Source organism: Macadamia integrifolia, chromosome 12 (genome assembly GCF_013358625.1).
Source record: "Macadamia integrifolia cultivar HAES 741 chromosome 12, SCU_Mint_v3, whole genome shotgun sequence".
Taxonomy (NCBI): domain Eukaryota; kingdom Viridiplantae; phylum Streptophyta; class Magnoliopsida; order Proteales; family Proteaceae; genus Macadamia; species Macadamia integrifolia.
This window is the reverse complement of record NC_056568.1, coordinates 530,698-554,797: the sequence shown is the minus strand read 5'-3', so window position 1 is coordinate 554,797 and position 24,100 is coordinate 530,698. Positions and strand designations below refer to the sequence as shown.

Below are 24,100 nucleotides of genomic sequence, written 5' to 3'. Positions count from 1 at the left end.
TTAAAAAGGATATTCCCCAAAATCCCGATTCGCGACTTCCTTCGCACTTCGCCCTTTCCTCTTTTATTCGCAGGTATCGTAACCCTAACCGACGTTTCTTCCCTTGTGCCAGCTTTCCCCTTCCTCTTCTCCTTCTCCTTCTCCTTCTCCCACAGCCGTTGCAGAGGTCCCAGAGACTCTGTAAGACTACGAGTACCCTCTGATTATAGCGGACGCAGTCGATCTACTTTTCTCTTGTCTTACACAGATTCGTTCAGGTATTGCTACTGTTGGTGGCCTTTATCGTTTTTTCTTTATGCAGTTTATATATATTATTATGCGGTCAAATTTCGTACTTTTTTACTCATAGTTGGAGTTGTTGCCGTGGAAGGAACTGGGGGGACCTGAGATTCCTTTCCATCCCGGTAGAGAGGTGAGAGATTCTACCTTCACAAAAGGCCTTTTTTTTTTTGGATGATTTTCTTAGCTGTTAATCGTGAGTTAGCATGTTTTATATAGTTATTCGCGTTTGCTTCTGATTTTTGTTGTGAATCCAGATCTGATGATGTTAGACGATTATTTTCCCTTTTCCCTCTATATCATGCTTAAAGAAAATTGAACTGAGTCAATGCATTAGATCTATTTTAACCTGTGGGTTGTAAGAAAGGAGTCCATTACTCCATGGCCCACGCGAGTAACAACACTGCGGTGTGTGGTGACTGGGAAAGCATTCAGCAGGACTCGCCTCATAACCATTTATCACATATCTACATATGGGAAAGCATTAAACATTCAGATCTTGCATTTATATAGTGATAGTAAAGGATGCTAATCCGATGATGTTCTTGTGGACGTATATCATATAGATATTGGAGTTTGTGTCATATAACATGCAAAATATCTTCTGTTTTCTCAGAGTGGGATTTGCCATAGAGCCTCGACTTATTCAATTACAAACCTTTGTAATACCAAGTGGTCATGTACATGCTTATCTTTCGATGTTGCTTAAACCTAAATTGTAGTGTTTTGGTTGAGCAACATTATTCTTTGAATGTGCATTTTTCATCCTCTTCTATTTACGTATACGAGAATGACCATGTTCTTGATTCTTATTGGGCCCAATGACAAAATATATTGGGGTTTCTGTTAAGTATTTTGTGTTTTTGATCCTTTATATTTAGGGAAAATTACTTGGACACCCACTATACCATGGTCAGATTGATTCACACACAAAGAGTTTGAATCTATTACTTGAAGCCCCATGAGACCTGCTAGTGTTAGCCTTCTGTTAGTGGTTGAATGAAAAAGCCATTTTACCCTTTACAGGTACTAACCTAAAAAACCAGTTAAACTTAAAGTAGTGGGTGAAGGGATTCCCCTTTCACCCATCTTTGTTGAACAACCCTCCCTTCCTTGCTGTTGCAACACACCGCTACAACCCTTCCTCGCCGCTGCAACACACCACTAAATCGACTGTGATCAAATCCGATTCTTCCCACAACCCTTCCTTGCCCATCTCTCAGTAAAATTTTTGTAATTTTGATTTCAATGGTTAGGGTTCCTCTCTCTCTCTTGCTGTGGCGAGAAATGCATATCCTTCACAACCTGTGCATGGAGCCGGGACGGTTTAGGATCAAGTGAACTGCATCTAAAATTAAAAAGATTAGGGATTACCCTTGTTGTAAGTTCAATCCAAGAAATCATGGAGATTAAATATCGAAATCCAAAACACTAAACCTCCAACCCGCCACCATGGAGAAGATGACCGAAAAGGGATTTCCAAAACAAAAATTCGGCAATCGCTTTCTACTTGATCTGGTTTCGATTTTCACCCAATAAAAAAAAATGATCTGGTTTCGGTCATAGTCATCTTCTTGCCTTTTGATCCAAAGGAAAAGGGAAAATTGCTCTTCTGATCTCTAGAGACTAAGGAGAGATGAAAGCTGATCTGTCACTTATAGAAATGAGCAGTGAAGAGGAAGATGCATCCTACTACTGCTGCTAGAGGATATCAAGGAGAATGAGGGCAAATCCAATGGCTTCTCTTCAACCTTATTTCAATCTCTATTTCTCCATCCCTTTATATTAGTCGTAGAAGACTTAACTAAGCTAAAACCACTTCCATATTTCAACACAACAATCTCAAAAAACTGTCTCAAAGACCCAGCTTTAAGATACTGCAATTATATCTCCATAGGTCTTGAAGAAATTTTCAAATCCACAATCGTTGCAGCCCATCTCTGCAACGAATCAATGAACCTTAACTGTGTTGAATCCTTCCGAAAAATCAATCTTCAAAGCAGCCCAAGGATTGTGCCATTGTACTTATCCTTCAGTTGCTTCTGGAGGTATTGCCCCCTAACTATTCTCCCCATCAACTCCGTCTAAGGTCCTTTCCCTTTGGCTTTGGGCAGTTCCAATGGTGGTTTTCAAGTACCTGCATACACATCTTGGCAGGTGAATCCATCATTGATATGAGCATCTTCCCTTGTTTTAGTGAAAGGGTAAAAGGGTTAATTCACTACCCTTAAAGGGTAGTTTGGGAATTTAGGAGTGTTTCCCAACCCATGATGTCGTCACTAAAAGGTGATTGACTAATGGACAGGGGCTAGTAAATGGAAGGGTGGCTCAAGTAAAATTTTCAAACTTCTGGGGTGTCAAGCATTCTGGCCATAGTATAAGGGGTGTCCAAGTAATTTTCCCTTATATTTATAATTGCTTGGTGTTATGGAATTTTCATTTTCTTATATATTTATTTGTTTAGGAAATAGGCTGGGCACGCTAGTGTTGTGCCCAATAGTGTGTCTTTCTCTCTCCTTTCCCCCTTGGAAAAGTCTCCCTTGCCTCCTCCTATTTTAACCCCCTCATTGGATGAGTCGCTAGTTCCAGGAAAGCTAGCGGCATGCCCAACCTTCTCTCAATTGTAAATTAGGGTATTAGGAAAAAATGGTTAGACAAAGAAATGAACTATGATAGTACGCTGATGATATAAATAAATGTTTTAAATGCAAATTTTATAATAAGTAGTATGCTAGTGGTATTTTAAGATTGAATCATTTGGTTTGTATGAAAGGAAATTATGTTGGAATATGTTTTAAAGTGCCTGATGATGTGCAAGCTAAGGCACTTTGTCATTAAATGAGGATAATATGAAAGCTAGGATTAAGGGAAGTTCAACAACATGCAATTTTGTTTTTTCTCTTAGCTCCCAAGAACAATCAAAGACCTTGGGTCATTCCTGAAGGCTCCGACAACCATTTGTAGATGAAATATTTAAATAAAAAGATAAAGGTTGTGTTCATGATGATTTGGTTGGATTCTTCATATTGAATAACATCATCTTTAATTTTTACTCAGACTCTTAGTTCATTCAAATGACGAGGTCTGCTATTTGTTATGGTCCATTTTTTTTTTATTCCTATTTATTCTGTATTGACTATTGAGGACCAAATTGGTGTAAAGGATAAGGAAGAATGTTGAAGCATATGTTTCTTCAGTTAAGGAATCATGGTGTGTTCCAAGGTGCACTATTATACCTGATACATGGATTGATAGGAAGGATTGTTCATTTGTATTAATGTTATTGCTTACTCACCTAAGGGGGTTTATTTTTCTCTAGTTTATTGAGTATTTTGATGTTTCTAAGATATGACTGTTTCATTAAGACATACTTGAGCCTTTGATTGAGGAAAATTGAACCAAACAACGTTGTTCAACTTATCTCCGAAAATGCTAATTATAGGATTCCAATTTCTTTGATTGTATAGAAATATCCTCATATTCACAGTATACGGTGTGCCCACCATTAGGTGTAATTACTTTTGTAAGCCATTAATACACAAATTTCATGGGTACAAGGGTTATTTCAAAATGCAATGTTGATTGTTGACTTTATGTATTTGTATGGTATAATTCTAGCTTTAATGAGGGAAAACACAAAGTAAAAAGTTGAGAAAAAATTGCTAGACTAGATTTGAAGACACCAACCACCTTTTCTTCGAATAGTCCTTCTCCTCGTTTGGAAAAGAGTTCTCTTGTTGTTGGCTTTCCAGAAGAAGACCTCCTTCTTCAAAGAGGGTGGATTTGGATTGACATGACCTTCTCAAATAACTATATATGTGTTGTTGTTGGGAAGCTTGGCCGCCATTAATCACATTTGGATGGTGCGCAACCTTCGTAGATGGATTTTTAACTCCAGATCTTTTGATTCGATTTGGACAGCCATCTTCTTCGATGTTAGCTCTAAATTGGCCTCATACCCCCTTCGTAGTATCCAGCGGTTGGATCACTTTTATCTTTTGAGACCCAATCCCGATTGTTATTTGTCACCTTTGACCAGAAAAACAGCTTGATCTGAGATATGGATTTTGAAATATCAATTTGATTTAGATGGTCGAGTCACCAAAAGAACCAACCCAAATTTGGCCTATTCTGGGCCAGTTGTGCAGCCAATTTTCAGCCCTCTTGGGGCCATCAAACCATTCACTTTGCTGCCTCTGACAGCTCCAGCTGGAGCCTCTAGAAGCTTTCCCATTTGGTGACCATCAACCCAGTTGTCCAGCATTCCAATTCCCAGATTTTGTTTCCAATTTGGATCCTACACAAAAATATTTACCTCCATTGAGCAGCAGCTTCTCAGCCCAGGATTGACAGCTATTTGGTCCCTTATTGGTGTTATAGAAGAATCTTCCAAGCTGCCATCGAACCAGCCTATTGCAGCTTTGGAAGTTGTCTCTTTTTGTCCTGTGATGGTGGAGTACAGCTGTGATTTGTCTCTTAGTTGGACAAGTCATCAAGTCTTCTAGAATGCCCATACAACTGTCCTTTATTGTTGAAGAAGACAGCTTCAAGGGAGGGGGGGCTAAGCAACCATCGAACTACACACAGCCTAGGATTTAGTTTCTATTGTGTGTCCAAGTTAGTTTCCTATTTTGTAACTAGGCTAGTTTCCTTTTTGAGTTCAGTAAAATTGCAGTTTCTAACTTATTCTTACTTGGTTAGCAAGTTAGTAGTTTAGTTAGGAAGTTTATTTCCAGCTTTAGTTTCCTAAGTTTTCTTTTTTGTTTTGCTTTATATCCAAGCTATGTAAGCCTATTAAGGGAGGACCCATCGATTGTAATTTTTAGACAGAATTAATTAATGAAATTATGAGTGCAAACTCTTGGCTTAACAGCTGTTCTTGAGATGTGAGATGCCTAGCCATTGAGGGGTGTATACCCAAAACGTGAGGGGTGAGATACCCATTGCACCATTCTTCTTCCACCCTTCTTCCACCCTCTATTGATTCCCTTGTTATTTATCTTCTTTGTTTGCTTATTGTGAGAGTGTTTGAATGCTATTGATGACCAATTGAAGGATAGAAGATTGAAGCAGCCTTGAAGACAGCCAAGAGGAGGGATCAATTTCAGCAAGGATCAGGGTTTTGACCTGAGATCAATTTCTCAGATCTCACAGGTCTGAGACCATCTCCGGGAACCCTTTTGAGGGTTGCCTCAGGTGCCTAAAAGAGGCCTTTGACCAGGACTGCAGGGCTATCAAAGCCTTGGGTTGAGAGCTGCTGGATTTCTCCCTGTCAAGCCACTCAAGCCGTAACGGCTGCTAAAATTTTGGTTGCTGTGCTATTGATTCCCTGCAGCCCAACTGCGGACATGATTTGGAAGACATTTGGGTCCCTTTTCTAGACATCTATTGGCCAGGTGTGTTAGCCCCATACTCCCCATATTTTGTGACATCTAGCATCCCTCTCAATTCAGCCTAACTGTCCAGAGCTTGGTGTTTCTTTGAATCCTTAGTCTGTACCCAGTTTTCTATTGGTGCGGAGTAGTTTATTGGGGTTATTTGCCTCAGGGTAGACCAGCCTTACTTTATCAATTTTCTCCGTCATATGGTTTCTATAATGATCTGTGATCCTACCTGCTGGGCAGAATCTGAAACCTATTTCTAGGTTAAGCCAGATTCCATCAGCTTTTATTCCTATAAGTATTTTAATTTCTGAATTATGTAAAACCATACATTTTCCAGATGTAGATTAATGTAGTATTTGGTCTCACTATTTCTCTTTTCATGGTAGGTTATCTAATGATTTCCTATTGATTTTTTATTGTCCTTGCTGAATCCCTTTTAATACAAGCCTAGTCGTATTGGTCAGCGTATTTTATTCTGTCCGTCTTTCACTTTGTTTGACTGATCTCTATTCATATCGCATCTATTTTCCTAACAATTCGTTTTGGGTTCTTATTTTCATTGTGGTGCTGCATCAGAGTCACTGCAAACCAAAAAAAAAAAAATACTAATCTATCTCATTGAATGGATATTGATCCTTCTTTATTTGTAAAAGAACTAAGCGGTTAGGGAAATCTTTAAAATAAGAAATTAATTTCTCACCCATTGAAGATATCACATTTCCATTTTTATTCAAAAGTTTTTAAACAAATCATAACAAAATGATTCTGTCTGTCCGAACAATTGCTTCTTGCTTCTGCTCATACACCATTCTTTACTTTACAGGGCTTTTCGACTGATGTTATCTGCGTAGTAAACAAGGCATTTGATAGGAGATAACTATAACAGAATCCATCTATATGATTGGACTTTGAAGTAGACTCAAAATGAAGTTTTTGGAACACACTTCCTTTGACAGGTATCTGTCAAGCTTTTTAATCATTTAAAAGCATGAAATGTTAGTTTTGTTGTGTCTTTTGTATTTCAGTTATAGTTCTAATATAATGGAATATTACTTTCTTCAGCATTAATGATTTCCTAAATCATGTAAATCTTGGAGAATGTACTGTTAGTGGAAATCTTGAAGCTTACTCCTGTAAGTCAAAAAATTACCGCTTTTGTTTTATATTTTGACATTTGAACTAGATAACCTGCATTAATTTTGCTTTGTCTTTGTAGGCAAGCATACTGGAACTGATAGGAGGCTGTCTTTTAGTTTGGAAAATCAGGTAAGTAAACTTTTTCAAGGAATTGTTATATTTAACATTAACAGAGATCGCATAAATGCAAAGTGACTGGTAGCAAGAGAGAATAGGATGTGCTTAAAAGCATTTTGGAACCCTCTCCATAGTAGCACCTTTTTCTTGTAAGTATCACTTTTTACTGATGTGCAAAATGGAAAGGACAAAACTTCCCAAGGGAATCAAAGCCACAAGCGAGGTAAACAAATAACGAGGAGAGAAAATACCCTCACAACAGGTTTTATAGAAAGTAGTATTTAATAGGTCATTTAAGCCAAATAAAATGGTTATATAGAAAATAAAATACTAGGACGCTTTATTCAATAAGGCGACGCCTTATGGCCGTCCTATCGCCAAAGGGCTCTGAAAGACCCTTAAACGCCTCGGTCGCCTCACCGTCTTAATAACCTTGTGTGCATATCATTTTCCAACCCAATGCCTACACTTCATTGAGACTTTTGGTCTTCTAAAGAATCTTGTATGAGAAAGGCCCTTTCAGCACATCCAGAACACCATTAGCGTGAACAGCTTTATACAAAGTAGTAATCTAAGATTTAGAAGTGAATAAGCAAGCTCCTTTAGCATTACTGGAAAAAACCCATATCCTTTATCGCATGTTAGAAATTAGGAGGAGCAAAGAGTGCATCCTAGATATATTCAACAAGCTTATTGAGCATTTTAATTTCCCCATCTCTAAAACCTTTATGAAAATGAAGCTTTTAATAAATATCATCAGTGGAAGGATTTTTGCAATCTGCCTCTGAGAATTTCTTAGCAATGAAAGTGTAGTGCAAGATTATTGAGCATTTCATGCTGTTCCCTATTGATAAAACCTTTGCTTAAATTTAGGTTCCAGTTAACCTCATCAGTAGAAGATATTCTGCAATTAGCCACTGGGGATTTCTTGACATTGAAAATGGAGTAAAATCTGGGGCAGAAACCTTTAAAGGCATATAATCCTAACACAAATCCTCCCACTACCTTGCCATTTCCATGTTACATCTTTTGTACATGCAAGAAAAAAGGATTTAGTTTTCCTTTAAATCTTAACTCAAGGGCAAGAAAAGAAACTAATTTAGTCTTTTTTCCCCTTAGGTAGCTGGCATTATGCTCCATTTATAATAAAAGGAAAGCTATCAATAAGTTAAGCATTAGAGTGGCTGCTTTTGTTGTCAGTAAGAATGTAAGTTTTGCGAAGGGTCTCTTATGTTCTAAAGGCCTGCTGTAAGGTACTACTTTTCAGTCACCCCACTCAAAGCATATGATCAAAATGACTTTGATGAGGCAATCCTGGGCCTATCAAGAGTGGGTGGGGTTTCTAAAATCCAATCCAAGAAAAAGTGTTTGTTTTGTTTTAGATCTTGTGGCTTTGTGCTTTCAAGGCTGGTAGGTCTCCTATCCGTTCTCAGGATCTCTTTTTTCACATATTTTTTAATTGTCAGTACTACCAAGATTGTTTTCTCTTCATATTGTAATACCCTGTTATGGAGGTTAATTCTATTATGTTCATCTCTGATTTCTCAGTGGATTTAGTGGTCCATGAGGGTTCCTTATCTTATCAAAGGATCTAATTTCATTCCTAATGGTTGAATGTCTCGTTATATGGAAACAGATCATCCAAGTCCTTTATGGATGAGTGTACAAAACAAGGCATGAATTGATCAATGATGAGCATGTCTATGTATCAATTGTAGCCTTTTTTGCTTTATTTTATGTTTTGTGTAGTGCATATTAAAGAAAAATCTCTCTATAGTCTTGTTGCTTCTTGCAATTGGAACAGAATAAGGAGCCTTCTTGTAGGTAATATCTTTTCAGTATGGGGTGGGGTGTATCAAAACATTGAGTCTTTTAACATTTTGAGAGAATGACTGTAACTGATAAATAAATGCCAGATGTGGATTTTAGGTGTTCCAGAACAAGTTATTTCACTGTTCTCCTACCCCAAGTTGGTTGCCAACATGGTTTCTTTGGTGTTTGTAGTCACGCTGCACAGGATAACTTTTCGCTTGGGTTTGGTAATTTTGTAGTTTGCTTGACAATTGGCATTTACCATAGGTCCCATCTCTAGAAATCGCATTTGCCATAGGTCCCACATTACATTAGTATAGTGGGCTAAGGATCCATGAAGGTGATCTGCAACAATCTTTTGAGAGAAAAATTCTAGCACCCTTAGTTGCTCCCACATAACAGAGAATGGAGGGTGCCAGGAGTGGTGAAAATGTTTAGATATGGTGGGACCACTGGAGGGGATTTTGAGCATGACAAGGATGTGAAAACCATTTTTATGGTGTACGAGGGGAATCAGATGTGGCTAACCCTAGGTGATAGAGACAGAGAGACGATGATTACTTGATTAGTTTGTCCCTGATGATGCAGTTTAATGGTTGTTATTTATTAACAATTTATCCCATTTGGCTTCTCTGTTGATAATCTTCAATCATTGATAGAATGAAAAACTGCTTATTGCTTTAGATATTTGATTCTTTTTTCTTTTTTAATTTCTCTCTTATCACTTATCTTTGCACATGTTAAATTGGGTTTTGGGCGATTATTTCCTTTCCTTGGTCCTGATTTTTTATTTTTCTAATCCATCCATTCAGATTCTTGATTCTCTTGGGCAATCTTCCGACAGTGACCGTTCCTCTCCGGGTGAAATCCTGTCGAGTAGATCCAGGTGGTGATGATTGCTATATAGGCTCGGAAATCTTTGCTTGCCATTTTTCATATTTAACTATAGTTTTTCTGTTCATTCCAGCCGAAAGACACTGATTTACCTGGTTCTCACCCTGAGCCACATCTATCCAGATTATGACTTCAGGTATCTGTTTCTTATACCATGCTATTTCGTAAAGGCCTGGGAAAAGAGGATTATGGGTAATGCTACTGTCAGCTTATTTGGCGACATGGCAACCCGCTATTTGTCCTCTCTTTCCAGAATTGGGAGTGTTGTCAAAAGGTTGACAGACGGTTGGAGAACCGTTGCTCTAGGAGCTGAGAGTTCGAGTCTCTCCATTTCCCAAAGTGATTCTGGTTATTCGTGTATTGGGTGGTTCTTGCTGGACTCATATATGTTACTACTGTAACGTAGGTGTATGAAAATAATTATTTATTACAATATTTGCCGACATGTTTACGGTGTACCAGTGCTGTGCGAGCCCACCTGTTTTTCAGGGAGGAAGGATGGGAGAGCTTCAAGCTGACATTTGACACTTACATGTTTGAAACAGCAAAGGTGTGTGAAATATATGTATTAATGGTGTTAAGGAGGATTGTTTTGTAGTTCATATCTACGAGCTCCTTGGTTCTGTTCAATCCCACCTCTTGCACCTACTTGGAAGGAAATGCACATTCACATGGTTTCATATATTTTTTTAAGACAGAAAAGCAATACGTTTCCAAGCCATAGGCAGCATTTATGTGATCCCATGTTCAGAGAGCCACAAGGAATGCCCATGGACTTTATAAACATCCCATTGCTTAATATGCAAAGGGAACCTTTAGCCACTTGCCATCCCAAGTAAAAGCATCATGTTTGTTTATGATTGTGTTTCAAATACAGGAATGGGCTGAGGCCAACGGTGGCAGTACTCTACTTGAAAGTTTATATAAAGCTTTGGATGAGGTGAGTTCAGTTGAGAAATGTGGTGGCCAGCTCGTGTTAAGAGTTCAACCTCATTGTATCTGGTGATGCAGGTTGTTAAACTATCAGAATGTGAGATCTACAGTTACAATCCAGATTCGGATGGTGAACCTTTTCTAGAAAAGGGAGCGATGTAAGATGATCAACACATCACGTACTGAACTTCTGTAGTTCTTTCGTCAAAATTGACGTTTAGCATTCATATCTTTGCAGATGGGCATTCAATTTCTTTTTTTATAATAGAAAGTTGAAGCGTGTTGTAAGTTTCCGCTGCTGTTGCTTGAGGTGTGTCTCTTTTCATTTAGCAAGTTTTGTTTATGTTGTAAAAGCGATGGTTGGCGTTACATTCTTTTGGTGTGTTGATTGTTGTTGCTTGCAGCAATTTGGCAGTAGATGGTTTTATCAGTGATGAGTTGTCTGACAAGGAAGATGCAGAAATTTTCGATGAGATGGACATGTGATAGATCACTCCACCCAAATAATGTAAAAATTAGCTTTACACCTTGTGAACACCTGTTGTATATTACTTAAGCTTCGCCATTTGAGGATGGTGTTGTACGCAGCATGTCACTGAACTCTGTTTCAGAACAGTTAGCTGTTGTAGTTAAGGTAATCTGTTATGCAACACATGATCTGAATGTGATTGCCAACAGTGTAAAGACGGGTTCTTTGTATGTGGGTTCTTGTACTATTTTGTAGTCTCTCATGCTTCCTTCTTGTACATCATCACTGCATCACTCTTTGGAATAAGATTGTCACTTGTCCAAGAAATAATAGGTGATTTGGTAAACCGTCATATACTCTTTTTTTTTTCTTTTTTAAATTAATGGTAGAACCCTCATATCCTGTGTTAAAAGAATATCTTCTCCTCCACCAGAGATTTCTTCTCTTAAGATCAACCTCAACATCCTAATCCCTTGCCCAAGAATTAATATCGAAAGGAAGGGAAAATTAAAATCAGAACGTGATTATTCCCAGAATGAAAGACGTCATTATAGGCCAGGAGGAGTGCTCTAATGAGGTGTGTCAAGATGGTACCATAAGTAAGAGGGCAGCGAGGTCATTTCGTGTGATGAGGAGAGTCATATATGATAAAAATTTTGAAAAAACTCTTATCTTTTTTTAGACTGGACCAGATTTATATACGAGAATGGGCTTATACATAAACTTGATCCATGGATTTGAAATCTATTAAATGATGGGAGAGAAAGTGGATTTTAAATCTATTTTTCTTTACATATATTAACGTTTCATTGATATACATCAATGTGAACATGTTCCACTTCTTTTGGATAATTTGGCTCATTTATAATCATACAATAAAAAAAAGGAAGAGGTGTTTCACGTCACCAACCTAGGGAATTTCTCTCGCCACACCAATGATAAGATCAAACATCATTCTCAGAGCCATGGTTAAGTGAATTAGATAACTAATTAATGAGAAAAGACTGATCACACATCACCCGCATGCCGTAAACTAACACCTATTGCATGTGTAGATACATTAATTGTATGGGAAACAATTGCACGATGAATCAAGTAGAATGGCTAAAGGATTAGCAATACTCCATGGTCATACTTCATATTCTGCGATTGACAAGGTTATGAATTGAGGATCGAATGAATTAATATTAATTCTGATTCAAACCAAATAGAGAAGGATTGGATTCGGATATGAGATTCAGAATCAACTGGAATCGGCTTGAATTGTCTAAATTGATGTCAGAATCCATTCAAAGAATCCAATTTCATTTTTTCAAAACAATGGCAACATGTGACTTACTTTATTTAATTTTTTTTTTCCTTTGTAAAATGTGATCCAAAAGTTCCACCGTAGACTCTTCATCCCTCAACCAACGACTTTATGCATGATCGTACATTACTGTACATAAAATAATTAAACCCTTCTTCAAATTTTTCAAGAGAGACTTTCAAAAAACAGTATTTTAATAAGAGCTTTTTCAGGAGAAATTTCCACGAAACACATACATTGTCCGAGCGGCGAGGTAGTTGTCGGCCTTACGTTCAAACGTGTCATGTTTTCCCGCCAACATCTGAGGTTATGGCGCGAATCACTGCAAGTGACATTTAAACTTTCGTGGACCCCACACGTCCCAGTGTCCCACACGCGGGAGTAGTTGTCTTTCACTCTCTAGTTTTTTTCATGTTTCGGTGTTCAAAATTCAAACACAATTTTTAGATTCCAAAACTACCCTTTCCATTTCCAGATTATTCTAAATTGGTACAAAATCCTTTTTATCGAGTAATTAGATGTAGGTCTGATCTGAACCGATCGATTATCAAACATTCAAATGTTGATCGATCAAGAAATAATCTCAAGCATTTTCGATGCAAGATAGTGGCCCCCGACGATCGTTTGATTGCATTGATAAAATAATATGATTAATCGATAACTAATCATTTATAGCCTGATTAGGCCGTTTAAACCCTTGTATGAATCATTTATAACCTGATTTGTCAATTTGGTAGCTTAAAGGCACTGCGACTGACCTGATTATAGACTGATAATTAATTGATTGAATAAAAAATGTGTTCATTATCTAACCAACGTGGCCCAATTACTTAACTAGACATAAATGTTGTGAGACTTTAAATTGGTAGGGAGTAGGTACCAATTAAGCGCAACCGGTTGACACTTCTTGGAGGGCCACTGCCTTTAACCGGTTTTGATTGCACGGTTCAAAACTTTCCCCTGGTCCGGTGGTCCCTCGTCCATAATGGAGTCTCTCATTATTGTGTACACGTAAGGGTATTTTAGTCATTTTAACATCTCATAAACGATTCTTATCATTTATTAACCATTTTGAAATCTTTATAATGGGAGATTGGAAGTAGACAACTGGATATTGATTTCATGAATTGGAGATTTGGAGGTGAGCTTAAAAGGGTAAGTGTCTCATAATCTCTCTCACCGACTTCTCGTTGGAGTCGCTCTGAGGCTCTGAGCATTTCTTCCTCGCGAAGACTTGGGGGTTTCTAGCATTTTACATTCTCGATCTCACTACGCCGAGAAGGTCAGAATTCCTTTCTTTTTTTGAAGCTTGAGTTTTAAAGTTCTGATCTGTGTTGCTGAAAGTAATTTTTCTGTTTAAGTTCAAGTTGTTTCCAGCGATTTCTGTACAAATGCTATTTACTTCTGATTTTATGGTTCAGATGATCGTGATATAAGTTAATTCGGTTTTTATTCAGTGTTTTTTTTTGGGTCATTTGATGCAATTATACTCTTCTCATAGGATTTTTGAGTTCTATTTCTGTTCAGTTTCAAGAGATTCCTCTTGTAAATCTTGAAATTTGAAGATCAGGAGCTTCTCTCTGTATCTTATGCTTGGATAATTTGCTCTGTTTCCTCTCTCCTACTTGACTTTGTTAATGGAGTTATCATAGTTGTAGCCTTCTGGTGGCGATCTTTTGAAATTTTAGACGGAGAAGAGAGTAGCAATCGTAATGTTAGATTGTTTGGAGAACGCTAGAACGAAGAACGAACTCGCTGTTTAAGATTTCCCCCTAGCAATATTGGCCTTTAAGATCTCGGAACTTTATTTTTCTTTTTTCCTGAGGGTTTTGAGACTTTGGAAAATTAATCTAAGGTCTTCCAGTAGTTTTTTTGTGGACGATGATGCCACTTTACCAGTGGCAGCTTCTACGCTATAGTTAGGGCTATAAAATTGTATGGCGAGGGGTAATTTCGTCATATCACCCTGATTTTTTTTATAATAGCTTAAGACCTTAAGTTGTTGAGCTGTGTCACTTATGTCAAAATATCAAGTCATCTTTTCTACACCTTTTTTGTTCATATTTTATTTTTGCTTTTCAGACTTTTCAATATTTTGGTCTCTTCTCTCTAGCTTTTATTACACCTTTCGTGGAATTTGTTGGACCTTTGACTAGACAGTTCGCGGTGATTTGACAGGTTAATTTTGTCCCCTCAGGTCACCGTGGTAGGCCAAGAGCCATGCTGCAACGCGCTGTAGCCATTATCATCCATCTTCTGAACTCTTGCCCGTTCACATAAAAAATAAAGGACTATTCCGCTCGAATTACCATTTACGCGGAAGCGTTTAGGTATGGGGGCTTGGTGATGTGCAATTTAATGGAAGAAGATAGATATGCTTTGTTCACCCACCATAGAGCATTGCCTTCACCAGCATCAAAGGAGTGATTTCCTTAATGATGATGTTAGTGTCTTGGGATGTGTATCAGAAACAGTTGAGTATTACTGTTTTCGTAGTGGATGGCGTAATAGATGGGATCCTTTCTAACACCACCGATCTTTCAATGATCCTTCTAAGGTTGGGAGGGTTCACACACATATTTTCAAGTGTTGTTAGATGTTGGAATGGGTGACCAAACTCTCCCTTAACCCTTGGATGCTTGTTGGAAGGGCGTTAAAATTTGCAATAGTTGAGAGGTCTCCGATCTATAGGATATGGGTCATGGTGAACATTTCTTTCACCCACAAGTGGAGGAAAATTTTTTCCCATGTCTTGAATAATTTTACCATCAACTAGATTGGTGTTTGTCAATCATAGGGCCATTCCATAAGATCCTATTCCCTTCAACCTCTTTCCTTGGGAATAAAACTTTCTCTTATGTCTTTTATACTTTTCCTATCAATTAGATTGGTTTTTGTTTATCATAGCGCACTCCATAAGTTTTTATCATCTTCGACCACCTTCCTTCGCATAGTTAATCATGTCTAAAATCGGTTCTAAAACAATGGGTATTATTTACTTTGTATAGTAGGTAGAGTAATAATTACTCTAGATGGGTGGAGGAAAATTGTCTCCTATGCTTGTATGTTTTTCCCATCAACTTGATTGGTTTTTGTCAATCATGGGCACTCCATAAGTTCCTATCCTTTTCATCGACCTTCTTTGGGATGGGCGTCAGTGCCTTTAAGATGAGTTTTGGGAACAATGGGTATAATCGATTTCATATAATAGGTAGAGTAATAATGATCCTAGATGGGTGGGTGAAGGATTATCATCTCCTATGACTTGTATATTTTTCCCATCAACTTGACTAGTTTTTGTTGATCATGGGCCATTCCATAGGTTCCTCTTCTCTCCAACCACCTTCCTTGGGGGGTATGTGGTATTATTAATTTTAATACAGCAGGGTGAGTAATAATGAGCCTAAATGGTTATACTTTCATTCACTCATGGTGGAGGGAAACTATCTCCTATGTCTTGTACATTTTTCCATCAACTTGACTGGTTTTGTCAATCATTGGGCACTCCATAGGTTCCTATCCTCTCCAACCACCTGCCTTGTGATGGGTGCCATGCCTTAAGATAGGTTTTGGGAGTTTTGCCGAATTATTGATTTTGGAAGGGGAGTAGTAATGAACCTAGATGGGCATACTTTCATTCACTCATGGTGGAAGAAAACTCTCATGTCATGTATATTTTTCCTATCAACTTGATTGGTTTTTGTCAATCATATCCTCTTCAACCATTTTCCTTCTGGTTGTATAGAATAAGTACAATATATCTTCAATCTCTTTCCTGTTGTTGTAACTAGACAGAGCTAATTGGCATAGCCATGTGTGGGGGTTGTCTTATTAGTGGAACTTAATTATTCTTTCCTTTCCACTCTTGTTTGCAAAGTTACTGTACCCATGTGCTCTCTCAGTCCAATTTATTTTAAAACCTGTTGATAGTTAAACATCCCACAACAGTTACTACCTTGTATTACGCTCTCTTTAGATTCTCCAGCTAATCAGCAGACAAAGCGCTCTATAATACCTTTTTTGTACACTTTGCTAGTCTTCCTATAAGCATTACAGATACATAGAGGCTTGATTCCGAACACCCCCCCCCCTCCTTTTTTTTTTTTTTCTGAACGTAAGCTTGATCTTAGTCCTCATTACTTGCTCTGTCAGCACATGTGTTTAAGAAAATTATCCCTCCCCACCCCCCCCCCCACCCCACCCCCACCACCACCCCACCACCACCACCACCAAAAGAAAACACCGAAAGGAATCTAACCTTCATTTATTGGTTAGAAGAAAATCCTTTCTATCATTGAGGCAGAGTGACCTTTGGTTACTCTAGTTTTGAAATTCTTGAGAAGCTTTGGTGTCTTGATGTTGATAAGAACATTTGACTTCGCTACAGTGCATTCTCTTAACATGCTTCTTTGTACCTGTTTAATCTCATTGATTTCCTTTTGTTTAAATCTGAACTTTGTTTATTGTGTAGTTTGGTCATTCTGTTTGTTTGTGTACTTCAGGCCAAAATGAGTCAGGATTTGAAGAGGCTGGAGTCAACAAAATCACATTCGTGGTGGTGGGATAGCCATATTTGCCCGAAAAGTTCAAAATGGATGGCTGAAACTCTAGAGGGTAAGAACCACAATTTTAGATCTTTCCCTTCTTTTCAATAGCTAATAAGTAACGTTATAAATATGTTTCAATGGTGTAAGCAAAAAAATGTTGGAGAAATTGCCATATTTGTTTTGTTTTGTCCTATTTGAGCATTGCCACCTAAATGTACAACTGCTCCTTCAATTAGTAAAGACCCTGTGTAGGAATTTAGATTGGCACCACCAGTTGAACTCCCTTTTTAATTAGCATTAATTTTTTATCCCAAGAGGAGACTTCTTCCAAGTTCCATTTCCAATCCAATCACAAGCTTCCTTATTTTTCCCTGGCCTCTAGTGCCTCTTAGCATCCTTACCTCTATTAGATAGACGTTGCACACTTACATCCACTTTAATTGAAGGGGAAAAAGAACCCTACCGATCTGATCTGGCTCGGGAAACGCCTAGACACAGCTGTGTGTGAAAGGCTCAGCTGCCCCTGACACAGTTGGGTTTTTTCACTCCCTGCCTTGTATGGGTGTTCCTATGCCCTAACGGCAAGTTCCCCTGCCCTTGATTGAATTTAGGAGTTTGCCCTTGAAAGAAAAGTTCATTATGAGCCTTGAGTTATCATAACTAAGGTTGTCAATCTGAACCGAACTACTAAATAGAACCGAAACAGAATCAGACGTTTAAAACCAGACCATTAATAACCAGTCTGGTTTTAGTTTTAAAGTTGAATACCTGGGTTTGGTTTTGGTTGTGGAAATGGAACTTGGAAGAAATCTCCTCTGAGAGGACGGAGAATAGAGGCTAGAAAACATATAATTTGTGTGGGAGTAGACTTGTTGCCAAACGGTTTCAACTTAAAAAATTCCATTTGTTTGATCAGTACTAACCCCCTTTTTTCCTCCTGAACCTCCAAAATACTACAATGGCGCGTGTACTCCCAAATCTTAACTGCCCTAACTGTCAGGACATAATTAAACTTTCCAAAATTATGAACTTTATATAACAAAACTTCATGGGCTGTTGAACAATTTGACATCTCTCAATTTTTCTCCGGGATGTCCAATCACAAGAAAATAACCAAAAGGTCTTTGACCTCAGATATGGACAAAAGCGTCAAGCGGATGCTGAAGCTGATCGAAGGCGATGGAGATTCGTTTGCCAAGAAGGCCGATATGTATTACCAGAAGAGGCCTGAACTCATCTCCCATGTCGAAGATTTCTATCGCATGTACAGGTCGCTCGCGGAACGCTACAATCACTTGACAGGAGAATTGCGTAAGAACATTCCCCACGAGTTGCAATCTCAGAGTTCTAGTTTTTCCGACGCTGGCTCTGGACCAATGTCTCCAATTCGAACTCCTCGGAGGTCTACCCGCCAGAGAAATGGCCACCGGGCTCCTGGCTTTGATTTCTTTCTGGGTTCTCTTGGAGGGAGCTTCAATGACCTCACCCAGAAGAATGTCGAAGCTGCATCGTCTCCTTCGTCAGATTCTGAGTTGGATTCTGATGAGACATCGTCTATGAACAATTACTCTGGTCCATCGGTAACTGGAGATGGCGAAAGTATGCATCGGCGGGTTATTGAATTGGAGATTGAGCTCCGAGACGCTGAAGAAAGACTCCGTGAGGCAGAGGAAGGGAACAAAGATGGTAGTAATTCGAAGAACACCGATAATGGTAGGAATCATAAGAAACTGCTAAGTAGGATAGCAGGTTATGAGGAACAATTAAGAATCTCGAATGGAAAACTGAAGCTTGCAGAAGGAGAGATAGCCAGGTTAAAGCTTGGGCTTGGGAATGATGAATCAACGAAGCTTTCAAATAATTTTCAGGCTCAGCTGGAATTAGCGCAGAAGGATATTCAGATGGTGGAGACAGAGAATAAATCAGGGGAAAGATTCTCCTTCGATCTTTCGGAAGCTAGTTCTTCGGCACTAGACTCTGGGTCTCTGATTGAAATATTGAAAACTACAAACAGGAGGCTTCGGGATACAGAGGACGAAATTGCAGGGTTGAAGATTGAACTAGAGAATAAACGATCCTCGGAAGAAGATATTACCGACGATGCCACGAGTGAGATGCCCGAGGTTGTGTTGGAAAAAACCCCGGAACAAGAGCTCCTAGAAAGGATTACAGGGTTGGAGGAGGACGTGATGAGCCGCGACAATGATATCAAGGAGCTGGAGCAGAAGTTGAAGAAGGCACAGGAATCATTGGAGGTGTCAGAGAAAGAGATTGCGAGGTTGGTGCGTGAATCTCATGAAGCTTCCAGTAACATTCAGGTGCAGCTTCAAGCTGCTCAGGAAGACCTCGCGATGCGGGAGATCGCTCTCGGATCAGAGAGAACACAGGTGTCTGAACTACGGGAACAGATCGAGAAATACAAATTCGATGTCTCAGACGGTGACAACAAGTTGAAAGAATTGAAAGGAGAATTATCTCACACAACCCAGAATTTCTCTGCAGAGAAGGAGAGGTTGCAAGCTGAATTCTCTGCAGAGAAGGAGAAGAATGAGAAGTTGCAGGCTGAAATTTCAAAGTTAACAGAGGAGCGAGCCCAGTTAGAATCGAAGCTCAGAGACTGGGAATCAAGAGGCCTATCTTTGCAGGAAGAAATCGAACAATTGAAGGCGAGCATTGCGCAGAGAGGAAACGATGTGGAAACTTTGAACAAAGACCATGACGCACTGAAACTGAGATACGATATGATGGTAGTAGAGAAAGACGGCCTGAAAGCCAAGGTGGAGACATTAATGGCTGAGGTGAGTTGCAGAGACGATAAAATACAGAAGATGGAGGAGCATCTGAACAGGTTGCACATGGAGCAGGTGGAGCTGATGAAAGGAGCAGAGAGAGGAAGGAAGGTAGTGAAGGAACTGGAGGAAGAGGTAGAGAGGCAAAGGGTGGCCATTTCCAATGGTGCTGAGGAGAAGAGGGAGGCCATTCGTCAGCTCTGTTTCTCTCTGGATCATTACAGGGATGGGTATAAGCAGCTTCGCCAGGCTTTTATTGGACACAACAAGCGTCACCGCCCGGTGTTGGCTTCCTAAATTTTTAAGTCCATCCCTAGTCTCTTTGTTTTGCTTTTGTTTAGGCGTATAATTGGTAAAAGAGTCCTTAATCTCCTTTGCTGTAAATTAAATGCTTTGCGTTAAACTTGTGATATTGGTTGGATTTCCCCCCTCTTGGGGGTTTGTCCATCCTGGGACTGATTCCCTCTTTTATCTTGTCTTTGGGTTTTGAAGAATGGATCCATTGCTTGAAGGATCACCTGATCGTACGAGTCAATATCCAATATTTATCATATTTTCTATCATTACAAGGGTGAGGAGGTATATGTTTAGAAACAGAAAGAACAAGTGATCATAAGAGCAGCCAATCATTTTTCCTCTGTTGGCATAGCTATTTGATGCATAGTTTCAAAAATCATTGAATCTTGGGAATTGACCGATTTGACTCTGAATTGGTTGAAGAACAATCTTGATTTTTGTAAACGAAGTGATACTAATAATGATACATAATTGGTCATACTCAATATGGAATCAGAACGTCTTTCATTGAATCGCATTGATCTATACACTGATAAATAGGAATTGGCCGATACAACTTATCAAATAGTGATTTCTCAAACCATGTTGCAGTCCCAATTAAAAAAAGGGTTACATCCTTACACTTTACCCGGGTTGAAATCCTCTGCAATTCCGATCATGTACAATTCCGTGCAATACCACCTTTAGGTGGTGACACGTGTATTGATACCAATACAATGGTCCAGATCTGCTACAACTAATAAAACATTAAATCAGTGATGAGGCATTTAAATCAGATCTGGACCATTACATTGGAATCAATACACGTGTCACCCCTTGAAGGTGGTATTGCATGGAATTGTACGAGATCGGAATTGCAGACGATTTTTTTCCCACTTTACCCTAATGTTATAACCATCTCTTGTCAAATACAGTCATTGTATCCTATTGTACCCTTCACAGTTGATGGTTTGTCAACTCCGTTAGTGAGAAACTGATACATTATGATGCGGCTTGTTAGATAATTTTTTATAGGCCAAAATACCCTTACAAGGCTATGAACTTCCTATTATACCCTTGAACCCCAAACCCAAATATCATACCTCTTCTTCCCCATCTACCAAGTGCATCGAAGGTGACCATCTCAGACTTAGTCGGTGCCCTTATGGTGATCTCTAACAATTCTCATTTTAGATCATCTCCCTCGCTCTGCCTTTGACTTTGAGCTTGTTCCATCCCAAACCCTCAAATACCATCGCCATGGATTCCGATCTCAAGAACAAGGTAAAATCTGTCTTTATCTCCTACTAAACTTTGAAGCATCAACCAGAGAAACAAAATGAAAGCTCCCCAGAAATTATTTGAGATTCGTCGAAAAGCTCGGAGTCAAATCGTAGAAGAAAATAAGAAACAATAATTTAACAACTTCAATCTCTATTCAAAGAAGAATAAAACAAAACCCAAAATCTGACTTTTTCATTCAAAGAGAGTTGTTCACGAAGATGTAACAACTAGAAAAACCATTAGACAATACTCAAGATTAGAAGAGAGAGAAGGGAAGCATAACAAAGATCCTAGGGGGCGGGTTCTACTTTCAGAATTTTAATTGATTTTTTTTTATTTTAGAAATTAGTTTCATAAGTAGAGTATAGTGAGAGATGGAGTGAGGTGAAAGGAGAGCGCAGAAGAGCACAGGAAATGAAAGAGGAGTCGGATTTATTCAGAATTTCATTTTGATTTTGTTTGATCATCGTTCTCTTTGTTGGATTTTTGGGGATGGTCTTTAACTTTTGTGATTTGGTACTGGTGGATGGTGACTGGCAAACTGGGATTTTGTCTTTGCTGCAATCAGAACAGAGGAGAATGGAGGAAGAAGCTGCATCTACGGGGCTACGAAGTGCTAAGAAGCTAATTAAGTTGCTGTCAACCGCAACAACAAGAACAGTACCAGACCTCGTCTAACCCTAAGGCAACCATGGAGATTGACATGGATTGCTGATAGGTTGCAGATGTTGATGTAACTAAGTTCAAGAGAGTGATTTCATTACTGGATCGGACCAGAACGGGTCATGCACTCATGCTTCCTTCAGAAGGGCTCCTGTGTCTTCTCCCCAAAATTACCCTACCCTCGACAAGTCTCGCCGCTAGGCCAAAATGGGTCCTCGCTTCAAAAAGGGCTCCTTCTTTCCGGCCCTAAGTTCATGGCATCCATTAGAGTTTTTGGGTAAATGGGGAAGAAGTATGATATTTTGGTTTGGGGTTCAAGGGAAGTTCATAGCCATATTTTGGTTTTTTATCACCGGATTTTGGGAATGGGTTATTAGAGTGTTTTAGTGCAAAGGGTATAACATTAGTTAACTGTGTAATTGTTAGTTTGACGGGAAATGATTAGAAGTTATAACATTGGGGTAAGGCAAATTGCAGGGAAAAAAAGTGAGCGATGATTGTTTGCCGTGGGTGTGGGCGGTGTGGCGAGCATCGGATGATCAAGATGATATCGGCACCGCCACATCTAATATCATTTCAGCCATCGGATGCTTGCTGCACCGCTGCATCGCCACACCCACGACAAAGGATGTTTCACAAAAAAAAGTCCCAGTGTTTTAGAAAACGTAATTAGATTGGATGAATTGGTTGATTGAATTTGGAATTGGCTGGATTCAATATTTCTTCTTCTATACCTTGGGCTAAATTTCAGTTAATTTTAAGAAAGAACTCACAAAGTCCCAATTCTGGTTAATTCAACACGGCTGATCTAAGTCCTTCGGGATTAGATTCTCAGATTTTTAGATTTCAAGGCTGATTCTAAGGTTTTGAGACCTATTCCAATCCAATCTTGATTAGAATTGGAAAAGGAAGTACACATTCCTCTCTCCCTATTATCACCCCTTATGCCTAGACACATCTGGGTGTGAAAATACCCAACAAGTGCGGTGGAGACTGAGTCTTTTCACATCCAACTATGTCTGGGCGTAGGGAATGCCATACGGATTCACTTCCTTTTTTGTCACTTGTATTCACTTAGATTATTAAATAGTGAAGGGCAATGATGTAATAAGAACATGGGAGTTGCTATTGTTCCTTTTCACTTAATTCTTTCTTAATTTATTAAAAAAAAATCTTATTTGTATTCGAAAGTTTTTGCAAATGTTTCACATCAATGGATCTACTGATAATACTAATTATATTTTTGTAAGAGGATTCTCTGACAAGCAGCATAGAGAAGACCACCAGTGATATACAGGAAAAAATTATCATTCATAAGCGAGAAGCACTACCATTTCATGTGAGGGAAGAGATAGACATTGAGGTGCTAGCACACTTGCTTAGTGGCTTAGAGAACCTTTTCCGATATTTTTTGTGGGGATAATCTTTATTCATGTGGGGAAAAAAACAGTTTTTGCATGTTATTAAGGGAAAAGGCTAGACACCCTAGCAATGTGCCCAACATTGTGTTTGCTTCTCTCTTCTTACCCTTGAAAAAGTGCCTCTACCCTCCCATCCCAATCCCTTACTGGTTGAGCCGCTAGCACTAGGGCCAACCTACTCCCTTATTATTTTTTTGTGATGACCAAAGATGAGTTAGACAAGGGATCCCCATAAAAGCTAAATGTCAAAATTTTGATGTTTTATATCAATCATATTATCTACCATGTATTGGGTTTACTTTCTATTTTTCCAACAAAAACATAATAACATTGCATGAAAGGAGTAAAAGTGCTCCACTTGGCCCCTTTAGTGGGTCCCTTGTCTAGCTAGCCCCATAGTGGATCTTGCTCCAAACAAAGAAAAAAAAAAGTGCTCAAAACATGTAATAATGTGAACAACATATTAACAAGATTTGTGTGCAAAAATCCCACCCAATTGAGAATGTAAGAATCTCAAACAATATAATTGGATATTTTAGAAAAGTAATTAAGACCAAGTTTTCCTTCACTTCACCATGTAGAGAGAACTTCTTACACCACAACATAACCATGAAATTGGTTAAAAAAAATGTATTTTCAACCATGTACAAATATACAATAGGGGATAGAACTTTGATGATGGAACTAATAATTAAGAATCCAATCATAAGGTCACATTACCTTGGAAGTTGAGTTGCAAAAAACTTTCTCTAACCAATTATACTACCTAGGTTAAACCACCATTAA

The 24,100-nt window shown here is 38.8% G+C and overlaps 2 protein-coding genes across 8 annotated transcripts; both read left to right on the top strand.

The window, feature by feature from the left end:
• Window positions 1–11,355, top strand: LOC122057894 (repressor of RNA polymerase III transcription MAF1 homolog). 5 transcript variants are annotated; one of them, XM_042620244.1, is made up of 12 exons: window positions 10–257; window positions 371–412; window positions 6,487–6,619; window positions 6,726–6,796; window positions 6,880–6,929; window positions 9,542–9,615; window positions 9,697–9,759; window positions 10,086–10,173; window positions 10,501–10,563; window positions 10,635–10,714; window positions 10,795–10,866; window positions 10,961–11,355. In XM_042620244.1, the coding sequence occupies exons 3-12, from the start codon at window positions 6,588–6,590 to the stop codon at window positions 11,040–11,042; spliced, it is 675 nt and encodes a 224-aa protein (XP_042476178.1). In that variant the 5' UTR covers window positions 10–257; window positions 371–412; window positions 6,487–6,587; the 3' UTR covers window positions 11,043–11,355. The 5 variants fall into 5 exon arrangements, with proteins under 5 accessions (XP_042476181.1, XP_042476178.1, XP_042476177.1 ...); XM_042620243.1 differs by having other exon boundaries at window positions 350–412; XM_042620245.1 differs by lacking the exon at window positions 371–412.
• A 2,094-nt stretch (window positions 11,356–13,449) lies between these two features.
• On the top strand, window positions 13,450–20,187 carry LOC122058094 (protein NETWORKED 4A-like). 3 transcript variants are annotated; one of them, XM_042620559.1, is made up of 4 exons: window positions 13,450–13,616; window positions 14,513–14,664; window positions 16,837–16,948; window positions 18,016–20,187. In XM_042620559.1, the coding sequence occupies exons 3-4, from the start codon at window positions 16,843–16,845 to the stop codon at window positions 19,965–19,967; spliced, it is 2,058 nt and encodes a 685-aa protein (XP_042476493.1). In that variant the 5' UTR covers window positions 13,450–13,616; window positions 14,513–14,664; window positions 16,837–16,842; the 3' UTR covers window positions 19,968–20,187. The 3 variants fall into 3 exon arrangements, with proteins under 3 accessions (XP_042476493.1, XP_042476492.1, XP_042476491.1); XM_042620558.1 differs by having other exon boundaries at window positions 14,513–14,706; XM_042620557.1 differs by lacking the exon at window positions 14,513–14,664 and having other exon boundaries at window positions 13,451–13,616.
• Window positions 20,188–24,100: the final 3,913 nt, after the last annotated feature.